Here is a 17,062-nt window from a genome sequence, read left to right as displayed (position 1 = left end):
TTAATGTCTTTCCAGAGTGTTCAACAACACTGATTTCTCAGAAGGGCTGTGTTGGAGTTATTTGAGCGTTTCAGGTCTTACTCCAACAAGTATTTCCACTGACAGCTGTCCTGGGCAGGCTGGAGCTGCTCTGGGCCAGTGAGAGAATGGTGATTTGATTCCCTGCATCCCTCCACCTGTAAATGGCTCCAGTGGAGGGTTAAATTCACCATTTCATGGCTGGGTTTGATTCATTCCCAAGCACTCACACTAGAAAACCACACACACAGCTGTGTTAGTCACGTGTGGCAGCGGGGTTTCTGTCCTGCTGTCCCGGGTGAGAGCTCTGAGGTGATGGAAACATCCCTAAACCCATGGATTCCTGAGTGCTCCTTAGCTTGGGCTGTGTCCCAGGGGAGGGGGTTGAGCCCATCAGTCCTCTCCTGGTGAATTCCTGTGGCTCCCACAGAAGCTGCTGCAGCTTTCCCAGCTCCCCAAGCTGAGTGAGGCAGGGGAAGAGGCAGCTCTGGTGGCTGTGTGGTGATTTATTGTGGGAAATGTAAATGATGGTTTGGATAACAGCATCATTATCATATCCAGAGCCGGGATATTTCCACAGCTATCGTGCATTTCCTCTCAGTTAAATATTAATACTCCAGCCTGGCTGTGACAGGTTGTGTGTTGCCTCAGTGAAAACAAAGGAGTCTGAGATGTCTGGAGGACATCTTCAAACTGTTTGTTGAGCTGAAGCTCAGGCAGGTGATTCTGCTTTTGTTTGCAGAGCTTTGTTTGTTCCTCTCACCACAGCAGAGGTTCTGCATCTCTTTGGTAACGCAGGGAATTTTTAGCAGGGAGATGTTTCACAGGTTTCCTTGTTGACCCAAAGTCCATTTAAATTCTCTGTGAAGTCAGTGGGCTCGGGCAGAACTCGGCTCCAAGTTCATGTGTTAGAAAAAAGGGCCCAGTGTTCTTGGAGATAATGTGCAAAACAGAACTAAATTACACAGAAATGGAATACCTGCTGATTCAGGTGGAAAGGGAGGCTTGGAGTGGTGATGATTCCTCATCTCCCAGTGGTTTTTCCCTCTTGAGAAATGTCCTGTGGTGGCTCACAGCCACCTGCCTCTTCCTGACCTAAGAAATGTCCTTTCATTCAGGGAACAAGGGACAGGAGGAGAGGAAATGGCCTCAGGGTGGACAGCAGCAGGAATTTCCCCATGGGAAAGGGGCTCAGGCTTTGGCAGGGGCTGCCCAGGGAGCTTTGGGGTCCCCATGCCTGGAGGTGTCCCAGGAATGCCTGGCCATGGCTCTCAGGTGGACTCCATGGTCTCAGAGGAGGATTCCAGCTTTAATAATTCTGGAATTCTGTGCTCCTTGATTCCCACATCCTGCAAGGTGCAACACCAAACCTGCTGAGGAGAGTTCAGGAGCATCTTCGGTGCAGGGGAAGGGATTTCAGGGACTCTCTCCTTAAAGTCAAGGCTTCCCCCTATGTCCCAGGGACACAGATCTCCAAGTGATCAATTCCTCTGGGATGTATTTTCATTAAGCTCATTAGATCACACAGGAAAATCAGTACAGTTATGTTTGTGTCTGTGCCAGAGGCAATTCTGTCCTGGCTGTGCAGAAGGTCAGGCACGTTTTGGGCTTTGTGTCATCCTTTCAGTTTGGAATTAGGGATTGAGTTTTACCAGACTCTACTGTTTTGAGACACTTCCTGAAGAATTCTTCATGGAAAGGGTGTTAGGTATGAGAAGGGGCTGCCCAGGGAGGTGCTGGAGTCCAGAGGTGTCCCAGGAAGAGCCAGAGCTCTAGGCTGGGGACAGGCACAGCTTGAACTCAATGGTCCTGAGGATCTTTTCCAACCTTAATGACTTTGGGATCCTTTGAGCAGCCTGTGATTTCAAACCCAAAACCTGCTATCCACCCAGGCAAACTCATTTCCCCCCCAAAACTAACTAAGACAATTAACTCTGCTGTCCCTTGCACGTCTGTTGTCCCACCTGGTGGCCCTGGCAGCTGCAGCCACCGCGCTGTCGCTGCGCGTCAGGGCTCTGCAGCTGATGCAGGAAAACACTTTTCAAAACCCATTCACCACAGCCTGTCTGAAGTTGTCAGCCTAATTTTAACCAAACATTTGTTTCTGCAGCCAGAACCAGAGAAGAGAGGTTAAATCAGGATGTTTGCAATAATCTTGGTGTCACACGTCCCTCCCTTCCGAGGGTGTCCCTGGGGACGGGAAGGAGCACTTGGGTTTGGGTGGTGTCCATCCAAGTGAGGATCTGAGGGCACTTTGAGGTGCTCTGTGTGCTTTTCCTTGAGAAAATCCTCTCTGGAGAGTGGATGGGAAGCAATTTGTCTTTCTGGGATGTCCTGTTTGTTTGGAGCTCCCTGGCAGGAGGGGGCTCTGCTCCCAGGGAGGCTCAGGGTGGGCAGCAGCAGGAATTTCCCCATGGAAAGGGGGCTCAGGTCTCTTAGCAGGGGGTGCCCAGGGAGCTTTGGGGATCCCTGGAGGTGCCCAAGGCCAGGCTGGATGGGGCTTGGAGCACCCTGGGATAGGGGAGGGTGTCCCTGCCCGTGCAGGGGTGGGAATGGGATGATCTTGATGATCCTCCCCGCCCAGGAGTGTAAATTTAAATATTTCTGCGCAGTATTTATTTGGTTTGAGTTCCACCAACCTGGGCACACTCAGGAGTGTTCTGCACTTTGTCTCTCCTTCTTTTTCTGAAAGGATTGAATCCAGCTTTCTTTGTAAATCCTTCCCTTTCCTGGGAAGGAGCCCAGTTTGGAACTCTGCTTCTAGGCTTGAAAGAGCTGTCTGACAAAATCTAATCGAGATTTTCCCTGTGACATTATTGGGTCACTAAATCCTAACTCTTGAGATAAAACCTGTGAGGAAGAACGTCCCCAGTCTCCCTAAATTGAATTATGGTGGCAGATAGTTCAGATAAGTGGGTTTATCATCTTAAAATAGGCCATGAGGAAAACTATCACCCTTCAGTCAGACATTTCAGTTGGTTTTTTTTACATATGGAAGGGACTTGTGTAAAGGTTTCTCCACAGAACTGTTGCTGTTCAAGGAGAACACTCCATACCTTGTTTTTCCTCAGTGTAGCACACAGGAATTAGCAGGAAAATGAGGATTACTGAAAATGAACCCTCAGCACCAGCTGATGTCTTCAGAAGCTTAGAGATGGATCAGGGCTTGTCACCAGCAGTTCTGCTTCACCCCAGTCCAGGATCTAAATAAGCTCCTTTAATGCCTCTCTACATTAAATTATGAAATCCCGGGCCAGGACCACGAGGTTGTGTTTCCTCCTGTCCCTCCTTGCAGAACTGTGGATAAATTTGGATTTCTTGAACTTCTAAACAGTCCCAAAGAATACCAGGGGTAGTAGGGTGTTATCCAGACATCTCCATGGTGTTTCCATGGCTGGTTGTTGTCCCATGATCTCCAGAACCAGCTGTCCTTACCAGAACATTTTAAATCAGTGCTTTATAAAGCAATAAATGAATTGCCAAGGGCTGTGTGCAGAGCACAGGGATGCACTCCCAGCTCTTGCACCCATCCAGCAGCTGGAACAGTGACCCTTGATCATTATCTTTATTAATTATTCTGCTGTCCTCCTGCTGGTCTCACTCTAACAGCAGCTGGGGCTGCTTTGGGGCTGGAGGGAGATGGAAGTGCCCCGGGCCAGGCTGGGCAGGGCTCTGAGCAGCTCAGGGCTGGCACTTTGTGCCACTGGGAGATGACAGCAGCAGGCTGTGGTGAAGCCCAGAATAAAGGGGGAGTGTGGGGAGTGGCTGTGGGGCAATCCTGAAAGCTTCCCTTTGTGTCCCAGATGGAGCTGAGGAGGAGAAGATGGAAACGGAGGCAGAGGGACAGGCGGCGGAGAAGGTGAGTTTGGGGATGGTGGCACACGGGGGATGGTGGAACACAGGGGGTGGCACACGGGGATGGCACACGGGGGATGGTGGCACACAGGGGATGGCACACAGGGGATGGCACATGGGGTGGCACACATGGGATGGCACAAAGGGATGGTGGCACACGGGGGATGGTGGCACACAGGGGATGGCACACAGGGGATGGTGGCACACGGGGGATGGTGGCACACGGGGGATGGCACACAGGGATGGCACACGGGGGATGGTGGCACACAGGGGATGGTGGCACACGGGGGATGGCACACAGGGGATGGCACACAAGGGGTGGCACACGGGGGATGGCACACGGGGTGGCACACGGGGGATGGCACACGGGGGATGGTGGCACACGGGATGGTGGCACACGGGGTGGCACACATGGGATGGCACAAAGGGATGGTGGCACACGGGGGGTGGCACATGGGGGGTGGCACACAGGGGGTGGTACACAGGGGGTGGCACACAGGGGATGGCACACGGGATGGCACACGGGATGGCACATGGGGGGTGGCACACAGGGGGTGGCACACAAGGGATGGCACACAGGAGGTGACACAAAGGGGGTGCCTGTGAGGCAGGTGGCAGCTCAGGGACAGTCTCAGCCTCCCCAGAGCTCCTGGGTGCTGGAGCTTGAGATCCCAGCAGGGAGATCCCAGCAGGGAGAATCCAGCAGTGACAGTGAGATCCCAGCAGGGAGATCCCAGCAGTGATCACTGCTCAGCAGGGAGATCCCAGCAGGGAGATCTCAGCAGGGAGATCCCAGCAGTGACAGTGAGATCCCAGCAGGGAGATCCCAGCAGTGATCACTGCTCAGCAGGGAGATCTCAGCAGGGAGATCTCAGCAGTGACAGTGAGATCCCAGCAGGGAGATCCCAGCAGTGACAGTGAGATCCCAGCAGGGAGATCCCAGCAGTGACAGTGAGATCCCAGCAGGGAGATCCCAGCAGGGAGAATCCAGCAGTGATCACTGCTCAGCAGGGAGATCTCAGCAGTGACAGGAAGATCCCAGCAGGGAGAATCCAGCAGGGAGATCCCAGCAGTGACAGTGAGATCTCAGCAGGGAGATCCCAGCAGTGATCACTGCTCAGCAGGGAGATCTCAGCAGGGAGATCCCAGCAGGGAGATCCCAGCAGGGAGATCCCAGCAGTGACAGTGAGATCCCAGCAGGGAGATCCCAGCAGGGAGATCCCAGCAGTGACAGTGAGATCCCAGCAGGGAGATCCCAGCAGTGATCACTTCCCACCAGGGGCTCTTTCCCGTGCTGAGGACCGGGGCTGTGGGGGCTGGAGCTGGGCCTGGGGGATCCTGGCTCTGCTGCCCTGGGGTGTCACCTGCAGGGATTGGCCTGGGACAGGGCTTGGCCTGGGACAGCGTTTATCCTGGGACAGGGCTGGTCCTAGGCCAGGGTTTATCCTGGGCCAGGGCTGGTCCTAGGACAGGGTTTATCCTGGGACAGGGCTTGTATTAAGACAGGGTTTATCCTAGGCCAGGGTTTATCCTAGGCCAGGGTTTATCCTGGGACAGGGCTTGTATTAAGACAGGGTTTATCCTGGGCCAGGGCTTTGGGCAGCTGTGCCAGCAGGGCTCTCAGGACACAGCTTTGGAGCTCCAGGTGTTTCTCAGCCATTTCAGCTCCAGCTGAGCTGCTCAGGGGTGTTTGTGTCCTGCTGCTGCTGGGGGTGAGCTGCCCTGCCCCTAAAGATCCCGGATTTATTAATTACCCTTCAACCTTTTGATAATGACCACAAGAACACATTTGTGGCTTTTTCATGACCTGTGTCCACACACAGGTACCTCCAACTGCAGTGGGTGTTTCAGATATGAACTGGGATTAAACTGGTATCCTGGAATCCCAGGATAGCACTTTAATTACTGCTAAATTATTCTGATATTTAAATTATTAGTACTTTATTTGTTTATATAATAATATAATGTTGTTTAATATGGATTTTAATAAAATCGGTATTTTAATTATATATGTAAATTTAATTTTTAACATCATGATTTATTTATTATTTCATTCCTGCTAAATAAATAAATATATTTTAAAAAATAAATAAATTTCCTGATAAATAAGTGGGGGTGGCTTGTTCTGGAGTCTGCAGCAACAGGAGATATTTCTTGTTGCCTCCTTCACCAGATGAGGAGTTCAGACTAAGCTGGGGTTGATCAGTGCAGCCTTGGGGTTATTTCCCACTTGGTTTTCAGGCAGTTCTTCTGCCTCCCTGATAAACAGGGACATTTGGGAAGAGATAAGTGGGAAAGACTCACTCAGGGCTTGGAAATTTGCATATTCCCAGACATTCCATGGTTCTGTGATCTTGCTTCAGGAGTTTTTTTGTACCCACAGAGTCCTGGCTTGGCCTGGGTCACTGGACTTGGTCCAGTTTAGCATTTACTTTTATTCACATTTTGGGTTTGTCAAATCTGGCTTAAGCAGCAGCCCCCCTTTACAATGTAATCTCTTCCACTGTGGTGATGGATTCATTTGAAGGCCATGAACAAAGTCAGCAGTGAATATCTTCTCTCCCTGCCACTGTCCAACCAATCCCATCCCCTTTAGGTGGAGAACAAAGCCGAGAGTGAATCTGAGGAAGGAGAGAAGGTCCCGGAAGGGGAAAACGAGCGGAGCGTGGAGAAGGAGCCAGAGAGCGAAGGGGCTGCAGAGCCCAAGCCAGGTAACTCCAGAGAGCTTGGGACAGCCCCAAAGCCAGCTGGGAATGTTCCCCTGGCACCTCAGGCTGCTCCCTGCTCAGAGCAGGCTCCACCTCAACCTCCCTCGGGCACCAAATCCCTCCCTGAGCTCCCCAGCCCTGGGCACGGGGGAAGGAATTGCAGCACCAAAGTGCCTGTGGGGCATGGAAACGGCAGGGGCTTGTCCATATCCACAACATTCCATCATTTGGGATGAAGAGAAGTGGAACTGCTGCAGGTGTTTAGGGCTGGACAGGCCTGGAGCAGCCTGGGACAGTGGAAGGTGTCCCTGCCATGGCAAGGTGGCACTGGATGGGCTTTAAGGTCCCTCCAGCCCAAACCAGTCTGGGATCCTCTGCTCACTTCTCCTCTTGGAAGTTAATATTTCACCTCAGTTTCCCTGGGAAGTGATGCCAGGCCTGGATTTTGACAGGCTGAGGAGTGACAACATCTACATAAAACCTTATTCTTTTTGACATTTCCCCTGTGCCTCATAAAATCCTGGAATGGTTTGGGTTGGAAAGGAATGTAAGGATCATCCAGAGCCACCCCCTGCCATGGCAGGGACACCTCCCACTGTCCCAGGCTGCTCCAAACCCCATCCAGCCTGGCCTTGGGCACTGCCAGGCACAGGAATGGATAAATTGCTTTTTTCCTGCAATTTAGATTCATGTTTTTAGCACCATGTAAAATAAGGAGCATTTGGGTTTGATGGAGTTGATTTGGAAATGATGAGGGAAGCTGCTGGCAGGTGCTGAATTGAGAGGATGGGAATGAAAACCATTTAAAGTTGCCCCATTTGTTGGGCCTGAGCCTCTCAAACTGGGGTTCCTCCATCAGTATTTGGATGGGGAGCAGTGCTGGAACTGAGGATGAGTTAATTAATGCCTGACTAATTAGAGTGGTGCCCCGGGAAGGCGTGTAACAGGCTGGGCTGGGAATGTCTTGCAGAGGAAAAGGAGGCAGAGGAGAACAAGGAGAACGTTGATGGCAGCAAAGACAAAGAGGCCGAGGCTGGGAAGAAGAAAGTGGAGCACGAGATCTCGGAAGGAAACGTGGCCACAGCTGCAGCTGCTGCCTTGGCCTCTGCTGCCACCAAAGCCAAGGTTGGTGCTGTCCCAACACCCTGGGCTTGGCTCCCAGGGCCAGCAGAGCCTGGAGAGCTCCTCTCCTTGGTGCCAGAGCTGAGCAGTTCACCCTCTGAGCCCTGACACCTCACAGCAGCACAAGTGCTGCCTTAATTTCTCCTGCCTGAGCCCCCCCGAGGGAGATAACGACCAGTGTTAATTAAACAGCTCCCTGGTGATGATGAACTGGAGGAACACCCCTAAGGAACAGCCCCAAAATGTGTGTGACTTGTTGGCAAGGCTTTTGGCCGTGGTGCTGAGGGGCACAGAGCCTTTGCTGGCCTCTTGTGCTGCCCCAGGGCTCCACACAAACCCCTGGGCTCTGTGTGGAGCAAGCACAGAGGGCTGTTCACTCCTGGCACTGCAGCTTTCACAGACACCTCAATGATTTTGTGTTTTGTTGATTCTGTGTTCTGTTAAAAGCACGTTGGTGTCTCCCCTTAAGCTCCTGTTTGTGTGTGGTCTCTAATGAGCTGTGTTGAATCAGCTTTTCTTTACCCTGTAATTACTAATTGCACGTTGTCTCGCCTTTCCTCCTTGCAGGAGCCACGCTGCTTTCACTGCTTTTAGAGTATCTTTTTCAAATCTGTTTTCTCTTTACTAATTCCTTTGGATTCAAGTTTTAATTTGAGTTTTTTAATCGCTCTTGGATTCAGTGCCACATTGCACGTCCACCTGCTTTATAGAAACCAAGAGCAAGGCATGGATGGTGTTTATTCCTGCTGGGTTTCCATGGATAGAATGAGGTGCTGTGTGTTCTGTTAACTTTTCCACTCTGATCTTTGACTCTTGAACTTTAGACTTTTTCCCCAGGGTGAGGATGGTGGGTGATGTCCTGTGCAGTCCCTCCTTTTGAACCCAAAAGATGGAGGATATTTTAAAATATATTAAACCCAGAGATGGAGGATATTTGAGTTCTTACCTTTCAAATCAGGCTATAAAACCCTACATGGCAGACAAGTCCACATTAAAATCCCAAACTGCAGGCAAAGCTGAGGTTCAGTATTTTGGTGAAGTGCAGGGGCCAGAGCAGCTCCCTTTTGCATCCCTTGGATCCTGAGGGTGACTCTCAGTTCATCAGACTCACAGATATCCTCAGCCAAGTTGGAAAAACCTGTATCTGTGTGAGGAGACATGAAATTTAGTCTGTGTTTTATGGAAGGCCACTTGCTCCAAATGAAGATGAGCTGCTGCTGTCGTTCCTCTGGAGATAATGAGTTGGAGGGAGCAGGGACCTGGCTTGTGGCACTTTTCATTATGGCAGTAATAATGTTCTGGAAGAGCTTCAGCTTTCCATTACAGGGAATAATGTATTGTAATTAGGAGGTTGACACTTCAGAGTAGAATTCAGGTTCAACAGGGATTTCTCTTCCCACTCACATAAAAATCCAGACAATATTAGAGCTTTGGGTGGTCTGTGTCTTGTCTGAGGGAGTAATTAAACTCTTCATCATAAACTCTAGGCCTGCTCATGTGAAAAGCTGTTTTCCTTAGGATTTTATATCAGAATATTGCAGGTGGATTCTGAGTGAAGGCAGGGGTTAAATACAAGTGATTGAAATGGGGGTTTCGTTTGTTTGGGGTTTTTTTCCTTTGATATTTTTTCTTTTGGGATCAGTGGCTCCCAGAAGTTGAGTTGTGCTGTTTGAGAAATGGTGAACATGAATGTTCAGGGTGAGACTCTGTATTTCATACACACCAACAATTTCAATGTGTTTTTACAGGTTCTAGTTTCTGAACAAACAGTGTTAGAATTTAAATTCCTTCTGCTCATTTTCCTCTCAGTGGACACCCAGTGTGAGCTGCTTTTCCCTTTCTGTGCAAAGGGATCCCTGATGGATCCTGGCCTGTGCTGCTCCTTCTCTGCTCCAGCTGGGACTGAGCTGCAAACTTCTGCTCTTGATCCATCACTTCCCCTTCCCAGAGGAGCTGTTGTGCTCCCAGTTTGACCTCCTGCCAGCCACTGATCTCCCCAAATTCCTGCTGGAGGTGGCTGGGACTGAGGAGATCATTCCTGGAAGCTGCTGATCCCAGCGATGCAGGAGAGCTGGAGAGGGGCTTGGGATGTGGGATGGAGGGACAGGACACAGGGAATGGCTTCCACTGCCAGAGGTGAAGATTGGGATGGAATTCCTGGTTCTGAGGGTGGAGAGCCCTGGAACAGATTCCCAGAGAATCTGTGGCTGCCCCTGGATCCCTGGAAGTGTCCCAAAGCCGGGCTGGATGGGGTTTGGAGCACCTGGGACAGTGGGAGGTGTCCCTGCCATGCCAGGGGTGGCTCTGGATGGGCTTTAAAGTCCTTCCAACCCAAACCATTCATACATTCCATGACTCTTTTTTATAGCATCACTTAGGCTGGAAAAGCCCTTTAGGATCACTTGCTCATTTATGACTCTGGGCTGCTGCAGTGATGGGTTTATCAGGCATTTCAAATTACCACTGAATTTGTGTTCCTGACTTTCTGGAGGGATTTGTCCTCTGCCCACAGAAAGCCCTGGGTAATGCCAGGCTGAGGAGCAGCCTCTTTGAGTCTCTCTAGGAAAAACTTCAGGGATCATTTCCTTTCCAAGGTGTATTTTGAGACTTGTCCTCTACCTAATCATGTGCTTTCATTAGACCTTCATCCCATTTCATTATTAAAATTACACATGTGAAACAGAGTGAAAGGTTTGGTAGAAGACTCTGTAGCACCAGCTGATTTCCTCACTCTGGATTTCATACAGATGAGTTTATTTTACTAAACAGTGTTACATGGAATGAAATTTCCTGTTCTATCAGCTTTGTTTCATTATTTTGTGTGCAGCACTTTGGTCACTTTTGGAACAGCTGCTGGAATTTCCCAGGGATGTGGTGTTGGATGAGCTCGGGGTCACTCTGCTTCTCTCAGACCTGATTTGAAATTCACTTTAGAGACTCAGGAGTGCATTTACCCACATTTACTGAGCCCTCCTGCACAGCTGGTGGCTCAGGGAGGTGAACGCTGTCAAATGGCACAGGTTTGAGAAATTCTGATTATATTCAGAGTTCTAGGGAGGTTTTTAGTGCTGCTTTCCTCCAGCTCAGTGTTTGTCCCAGTTCTGAGCCAGTCTGGGGCCCAGCTCCCTCTGTAGGAGTCTGTTTGCAGCTGGGGTTGGATGAGCTCCAGCTTTTCCTTTTTTTCCTTTTTTCCTTCCTCCCCTCAGCCCTCACCTTTCCCTTCTGGCAGCCCAGGATGTGTCAGGATGCAGAGCCCCCCAGGCAGGGCATGGCTGGGTGCATTCTCAGGGTGCTCTCATTCTGAGCTGCAAGCTTTTAACAAAAATGAGGAAAGGCATCATGACTTGTCACACTCTGGGGGTGTGAAACCCTTCCATGGCTGTATCCAGTATCTATACACAGCTCTCTGGTGTTGTTTATGTGTGGATATAAATGGGATGAAGTTAATCCTTATAAAGAATCAATTCGCCTTCTACTTGAGAAAAATCTATTTTCACAGCGAAGAGGTGGCAGTGCCATCTCCCTGCTTTGGGGTTGTTCTGGGTCACATTCTCCTGTGTGTGTCCTGCTGGCAGCTTTTTGGGTGACCCCCAGCCTCCTCCTTCATCTTCATTCCCACTGGAAGGCTCCGAGGCAGAGCTCTGAGCATCCTCCACACCTCCTGTATGAAACCTTCACACCTATTTATTTGATTAAAACCTTAATAATCTCCCAAGGGCCTCTGGTTCCCAGCACAAGATTTATAATTCCCTGGTTTCTGTCCAGAAGTGGGACAGGATGGCTGAAGCTGGCTGGTTCCTTCCCTCCAAGGCCCTGTTGTTCCCAGTGTCACAGAACAACCCCTGTGTTTCCTCCTCAGCACCTGGCAGCTGTGGAGGAGAGGAAAATCAAGTCCCTGGTGGCTCTTCTGGTGGAGACTCAGATGAAGAAGCTGGAGATAAAACTTCGCCATTTTGAGGAGCTGGAAACCATCATGGACCGGGAGAAAGAGGCAGTAAGTGGGAATTTGGGATTAAATCTCTCACTGCAAAGATCTGTGTGCCAACATCTGCAAAACCAGCAGCTCCCTTCCTCTCCTTTCCTCTCCTTTGTGTCCTTCTCCTTCAGCTGGAATCCATCATTCCTTCCCACAGGGGCATGGGAGCCCTTTCCTCCTCCGTGCAGTGTTTCCTCTATTCCATAAGCAGCACACTGGGGGGATCCTGGCTTTGCTCCCTCATCATTCCCACATGGATTGTATCTGACCTGGGAACAGCTTTTCCCTGGAAAGGGTGGAAGGGGTGGAAGCTTTCCTTCCCTAGGGGAGGGAGCCAGCCCTGCCTGCCCTCCCCCTGACCCCGGTGAGGAGTGGGGTCCAAGGAGATGGCTCAGGTTTTTGGGAGCATTCTGAGGGAATGGGGGAGCCCTGGAAGGGGGATGCTCAGGAGAGGCAGCCTGGCTTTGTGGTGATGATGATGGGTTTGCCTGAGCTGGGAAGGCAGCAGCAGCTCCAGGAGAGGGGAGGAGTGAGGTCAGGACATGGAGAGGAGCTGTCTGGGCCTGGATTACTCAGGAATTACGAGCAGTTGTATCACGTGTAGGGCCAGAGGCTTTGGGGAAGTGCTTCATCTCTGGCTGAAAGATGACTCAAAATCTCATCTTTGCCAGAATTGCCACTTTTTAATTTCCTTTTTTCTGTTTTTTTGCTGCCTCATTGTTGAGAGCAGACAGTTGCTATGGATGGGTTGAAGATTCAACCTGGATTTTGTTGATTGATAATTCCAGGGACTTCCACATTTGCCCTTCTGTGTGAATTTAATGGAATTACACCCCCATTTGGCATTAATGGAATCCTGTCTCAGGCTGGAAGGGGCATGAGGTCCAGCTCCTGCTCCTCCCAGCAGCTGAAACTAAACAATGAGCATCATGCAGGCATTCCCTGGGCTCTGGTGCCATGGCCACATCCCTGGGGAGCCAGGCCACCCTCTCCATGGAAAACCTCCTTTGCAATCCAGAGCTCCCCCTGATCACACTGATGGAGTTTGACAAGATGGGGACTTCTCTTGGAGCAGGATGTCAGCAGGAATTTCTGGATTGCTCCACATCCTCCACCATCTCAGTTTGTGTTTGATTGGCAGCTCAGGAAATGGACCCATCTCTTTTGGAAAGGTTCCCTGCAGATTCTTTCTTTGGGGGATATATTCCATTAGTGACAGGGAAGTTGGTTTTTTTCCTCCCTTTTGAGGCATATGACATTTCCCTTTTTAAAAATGTGCATACCGATTTTCCCCTTGGCTTCCTGGTGGTTAAATTCGGTCTTTTCACCTGTCATTGTGGATATTTAGTGGAATAATTAAAGCAGAAAAACCTCCTTGCTGCCACTGCACACTGTGCCTGGCTTTCCCTTGCAGGGAAGGAGCAGGGATATGGTGAGTGTTGACAGGAATCAGTGCTGCAGACTGGAGGGTGTTACATTTCAGGCAAAACACATTTATTTGTGTTTGAGCTGAGCAGTGCTGAGTGTGGGAAACCTGGGCCTGTTGGTGGAGCTTTGCCTACCCAGAATTTCTAATGGCGCTTGAAGCTTTGCTGCTTCTGTTCAGGGAGGAATCCCTGAATCCCTGAGGTTGGAAAAGCCCTCTCAGCACATGGAGTCCAATGTCCAAATCCCCACCTTGTCCCCAGCCCAGGTCACTGAGGGTGGACACCTCCAGGGATGGGCACTCCAGACCTTCCTGGGCACTCCAAACCTTTCCTGGGCTCTCCAAACCTTCCTGGGCACTCCAAACCTTTCCTGGGCACTCCAAACCTTCCTGGACACTCCAAACCTTCCTGGGCACTCCAAACCTTCCTGGACACTCCAAACCTTCCTGGGCACTCCAGACCTTTCCTGGGCACTCCAAACCTTTCCTGGGTACTCCAAGCCTTTCCTGGACACTCCAAACCTTCCTGGGCACTCCAAACCTTCCTGGACACTCCAAACCTTCCTGGACACTCCAGACCTTTCCTGGGCACTCCAAGCCTTTCCTGGACACTCCAAACCTTCCTGGACACTCCAAACCTTCCTGGGCACTCCAAACCTTTCCTGGGTACTCCAAGCCTTTCCTGGGTACTCCAAGCCTTTCCTGGGCTCTCCAAACATTTCCTGGACACTCCAAACCTTTCCTGGGCTCTCCAAACCTTTCCTGGGCTCTCCAAACCTTCCTGGGCACTCCAAACCTTTCCTGGGCACTCCAAACCTTCCTGGGCACTCCAAACCTTCCTGGGCACTCCAGACCTTTCCTGGGCACTCCAAACCTTCCTGGGCACTCCAGACCTTTCCTGGACACTCCAGACCTTCCTGGGCACTCCAAACCTTCCTGGGCACTCCAGACCTTTCCTGGGCACTCCAAACCTTTCCTGGGTACTCCAAGCCTTTCCTGGGTACTCCAAGCCTTTCCTGGGCTCTCCAAACATTTCCTGGACACTCCAAACCTTTCCTGGGCTCTCCAAACCTTTCCTGGGCTCTCCAAACCTTCCTGGGCACTCCAAACCTTTCCTGGGCACTCCAAACCTTCCTGGGCACTCCAAACCTTCCTGGGCACTCCAGACCTTTCCTGGGCACTCCAAACCTTCCTGGGCACTCCAGACCTTTCCTGGACACTCCAGACCTTCCTGGGCACTCCAAACCTTCCTGGGCACTCCAGACCTTTCCTGGGCACTCCAAACCTTTCCTGGGCACTCCAAACCTTCCTGGGCACTCCAGACCTTTCCTGGACACTCCAAACCTTTCCTGGGTACTCCAAGCCTTTCCTGGGTACTCCAAGCCTTTCCTGGGCTCTCCAAACATTTCCTGGACACTCCAAACCTTTCCTGGGCTCTCCAAACCTTTCCTGGGCTCTCCAAACCTTCCTGGGCACTCCAAACCTTTCCTGGGCACTCCAAACCTTTCCTGGGCACTCCAAACCTTCCTGGGCACTCCAAACCTTCCTGGGCACTCCAGACCTTTCCTGGACACTCCAAACCTTTCTGGGCAGCCCCTGCCAAGGCCTGAGCCCCCTTTCCATGGGGAAATTCCTGCTGAAAGGAAGTTCTGTGCTGGAGATGCAGCTGTAGCACACTGAGGTGTGTATGAGGGACCATCAGGTGCTTGTGCAGCACCTTGGCAGCAGCACAGGAACAGGTGCTGGATATTGGGGATTGTCACAGCCAGAAGCACCTCCCTGGATTCCAGCTGATCTCCTGAGCAGGGACACTGCAGGAGAGGCTCCAGCAGAGGCCACAGAGATGTTGAGGGCTCTGGAGCGTCTCTGGTGAGCAGAGACTGCGGGAGCTGGGCCTGGCCAGTCTGGAGAAGGGAAAGGCTCAGAGGGGATCCCATCCATCCACACAAATCTCTCCAGCTGGGCCAGGAGAAGGGGCCACACCCTGCCCAGAGCCAGGAGCCAAGGAGCAGTGGCCACAGAGCAGAAGGCAGCAGCTGCAGCTGAGCAGGAGGAAGAGCCTGGAACAGCTGCCCAGGGGAGCCTGGAGTGTCCCTGTGTGGACACATCCCTGTGTCACCTGCTGCAGCTCACCCTGCCCTGGGGGATCTCCAGAGCCTCCCAGCCCAGGCACTCGGGGCTTCTGGGGCAGCTGAAGGTTCTCAGCCTCACTCCTCATTCCAGCTGCAGGAACAACTCAGACTGGAGTGCAGCTGGAGGTTTCTGATGGAGTTCCCACTGGAAAATGTGTTACTGGAAAAGGTTGTTTTTATCCCAGTCTGGGATTGTGTGTGAGATGGTGACAGAGCCTGCTACTGAACCAGGGCTTTGGGCTCTGTACTAGAGCCCAGGCTTGAACTTGGCTCAGCTTTAACACCAACTCATGTTAGAACTTTTATTTTTGTGCCGTTTTTTCCTCTGTCCAGCTGTCTTTCCTCATCCCAAGCACGGGGATTGTGCAGAAGGGAAGTTCTCCCTGGTTTTCCTTACTCAAATGTGAATTTTCAGGCACTGGCTGCTGTTTGGGCATCCTTGTAAAGACTCTTTTAAACTGTAGCAGGATTGGGTGCCACGAAGAGAGCAAAGCAGGGCCACAAAAGGGTCTCAAAGGAATAAAAAAGTGTTGCCTGAGCTTTTGTTTGGGGTCATTTGCAGGAATTCCTCTCCCAGCTGTCTGCCACCTCGGGAATGTTTCCCCACACGCCCCATTTCCCCGTGGGGTGGATGGATGGGGCACTTCCCTCAGCGTATCAGAGTGTCCAGGGGAGAAAGGAGCCAGGGCAGCGTGAATGATGTGAGTGATGTGAATGATGTGAATGATGTGAATGATGTGAATGATGTGAATGATGCCATTGTGGGCCCGCAGCAGCCACCCCACCCCAGCCAGGAGAATCTTTAATTCATGAGCTCAGCCCATCTGGGGCTGCTGAATGGCGCCTCTGTGGAGCTCCCTTCCTGCTCCCCAGCCCTGCCAGCCTGCCAGCACCGACTACTGAGGGAGCTTTGGGATTTTTGGAGAACTCGTGCTAGGTGAGAGTCTCCTTGGCAACCTGCTTTTCAGCTGGATTACAGAGTCTACCTTAAAACACTCGTTAAATATTTGTAAACGAGTCACGCGAGCCCCGCTCCGGTTGGCCAAGAGGAATAATGTGGGAATATTCCTTAAATAAGTCAAATATCACTTCCTTCACCAGAACACCCATCCATCATGCAAATACCCAATGGCAGGAAATGCTTTCTGTAGCTTTTTTTTTGGTCTTTTCATGGAATCTCAGACTGGTTTGGGTTGGAAGGATCTTCTGGATCATCCAGTTCCACCCAAGGCAGGGGCACCTTCCCTAGAGCAGGTTGCTCAGGTCTCACTCCCTACATGACTTCATAATTAATCAAAGTATTTGATGTATTTGATGTTAATTGGCCTAAATGACATGAGGTTTTTTTTACATAAGCTCTTAATATCACGATCACTGGTGTCTGGCTGCTGTGACATCCAGTTCCTGCACTCAGAGGCTGGAGAAGGATCCTGCCTGTGATCCCTGAGCTCCTGGAGCCACACACACGTTCTGCTTCGGGCTCACCCAGAAATTCCCCTGAGATTCCTGTTCTCCCTCATTCCATCATGCAGAAAAGATGGAGAGAAAAACCCCAGTTTCTGCCAGAGCTGTGTTAGGGCTGAGCTCTGGGTGCAGAGCTCAGTGAGTGCTGCTGAGAGGTTTTAGGACAGAACAAGGTGAGTTCATGTAGAAAAAGCTGCAGAGCCTTTCCCAGAACCTGCTGCAAACAGGCACAGGACAGCAGTTTGGTTTGGGTTTGGTGGGGTGGGGATGAGAGGCTTCTTCCAAGGCAAGGCAGGGATTGTCAGGAGCCTGTTTGAAATGCACCATCCCTAACCCAGCTCTGCCTTTTGTCCCGTTCCTG

At 51.2% G+C, this 17,062-nt stretch overlaps 2 protein-coding genes across 8 annotated transcripts in view; one reads left to right on the top strand and one right to left on the bottom strand.

The window, feature by feature from the left end:
• The window catches only part of SMARCC1 (SWI/SNF related, matrix associated, actin dependent regulator of chromatin subfamily c member 1), a 66,776-nt gene that overhangs the window by 38,387 nt on the left and 11,327 nt on the right, over positions 1 to 17,062 (top strand). The window contains exons 22-25 of the mRNA XM_058831486.1: positions 3,822 to 3,877; positions 6,470 to 6,584; positions 7,552 to 7,706; positions 11,563 to 11,697. Of these exons, the coding sequence (XP_058687469.1) occupies positions 3,822 to 3,877; positions 6,470 to 6,584; positions 7,552 to 7,706; positions 11,563 to 11,697 (461 nt within the window). The remainder of the gene's footprint in view (positions 1 to 3,821; positions 3,878 to 6,469; positions 6,585 to 7,551; positions 7,707 to 11,562; positions 11,698 to 17,062) is intronic.
• Positions 11,721 to 17,056, bottom strand: LOC131575696 (foot protein 1 variant 2-like). Of its 7 annotated transcripts, none has more exons than XM_058831514.1 (7): positions 14,589 to 17,056; positions 14,530 to 14,549; positions 14,371 to 14,410; positions 13,902 to 14,332; positions 13,685 to 13,724; positions 13,549 to 13,587; positions 11,721 to 13,491 (listed from the first exon to the last, which is right to left on the bottom strand). In XM_058831514.1, exons 1-7 carry the CDS (start codon positions 15,211 to 15,213, stop codon positions 13,238 to 13,240), a joined length of 1,449 nt encoding a protein of 482 aa, XP_058687497.1. In that variant the 5' UTR covers positions 15,214 to 17,056; the 3' UTR covers positions 11,721 to 13,237. The 7 variants fall into 7 exon arrangements, with proteins under 7 accessions (XP_058687497.1, XP_058687499.1, XP_058687501.1 ...); XM_058831516.1 differs by lacking the exons at positions 13,549 to 13,587; positions 13,685 to 13,724 and adding exons at positions 13,744 to 13,762; positions 13,843 to 13,901 and having other exon boundaries at positions 11,721 to 13,471; positions 14,019 to 14,332; XM_058831518.1 differs by lacking the exon at positions 14,530 to 14,549 and adding an exon at positions 14,550 to 14,588 and having other exon boundaries at positions 14,371 to 14,429; positions 14,629 to 17,056.

The sequence above is a fragment of the Poecile atricapillus genome, chromosome 2 (assembly GCF_030490865.1).
Source record: "Poecile atricapillus isolate bPoeAtr1 chromosome 2, bPoeAtr1.hap1, whole genome shotgun sequence".
Classification (NCBI taxonomy): domain Eukaryota; kingdom Metazoa; phylum Chordata; class Aves; order Passeriformes; family Paridae; genus Poecile; species Poecile atricapillus.
This window is presented reverse-complemented; position numbering and strand designations above follow the sequence as displayed.

What these genes read in the sequence shown, in the direction of transcription:
- LOC131575696 (XM_058831514.1), bottom strand. Translation starts at nt 15,213, where the DNA reads ATGTGTCCACACAGGGACACTCCAGGCTCCCCTGGGCAGCTGTTCCAG. An exon ending in GTTTGGAGTGCCCAGGAAAG is followed by an intron (nt 14,550 to 14,588) that starts GTTTGGAGTGCC and finishes AGCCCAGGAAAG; the next exon opens with GTTTGGAGAGCCCAGGAAAG. An exon ending in GGTCTGGAGTGCCCAGGAAG is followed by an intron (nt 13,492 to 13,548) that starts GTTTGGAGTGTC and finishes GTGTCCAGGAAG; the next exon opens with GTTTGGAGTGCCCAGGAAAG.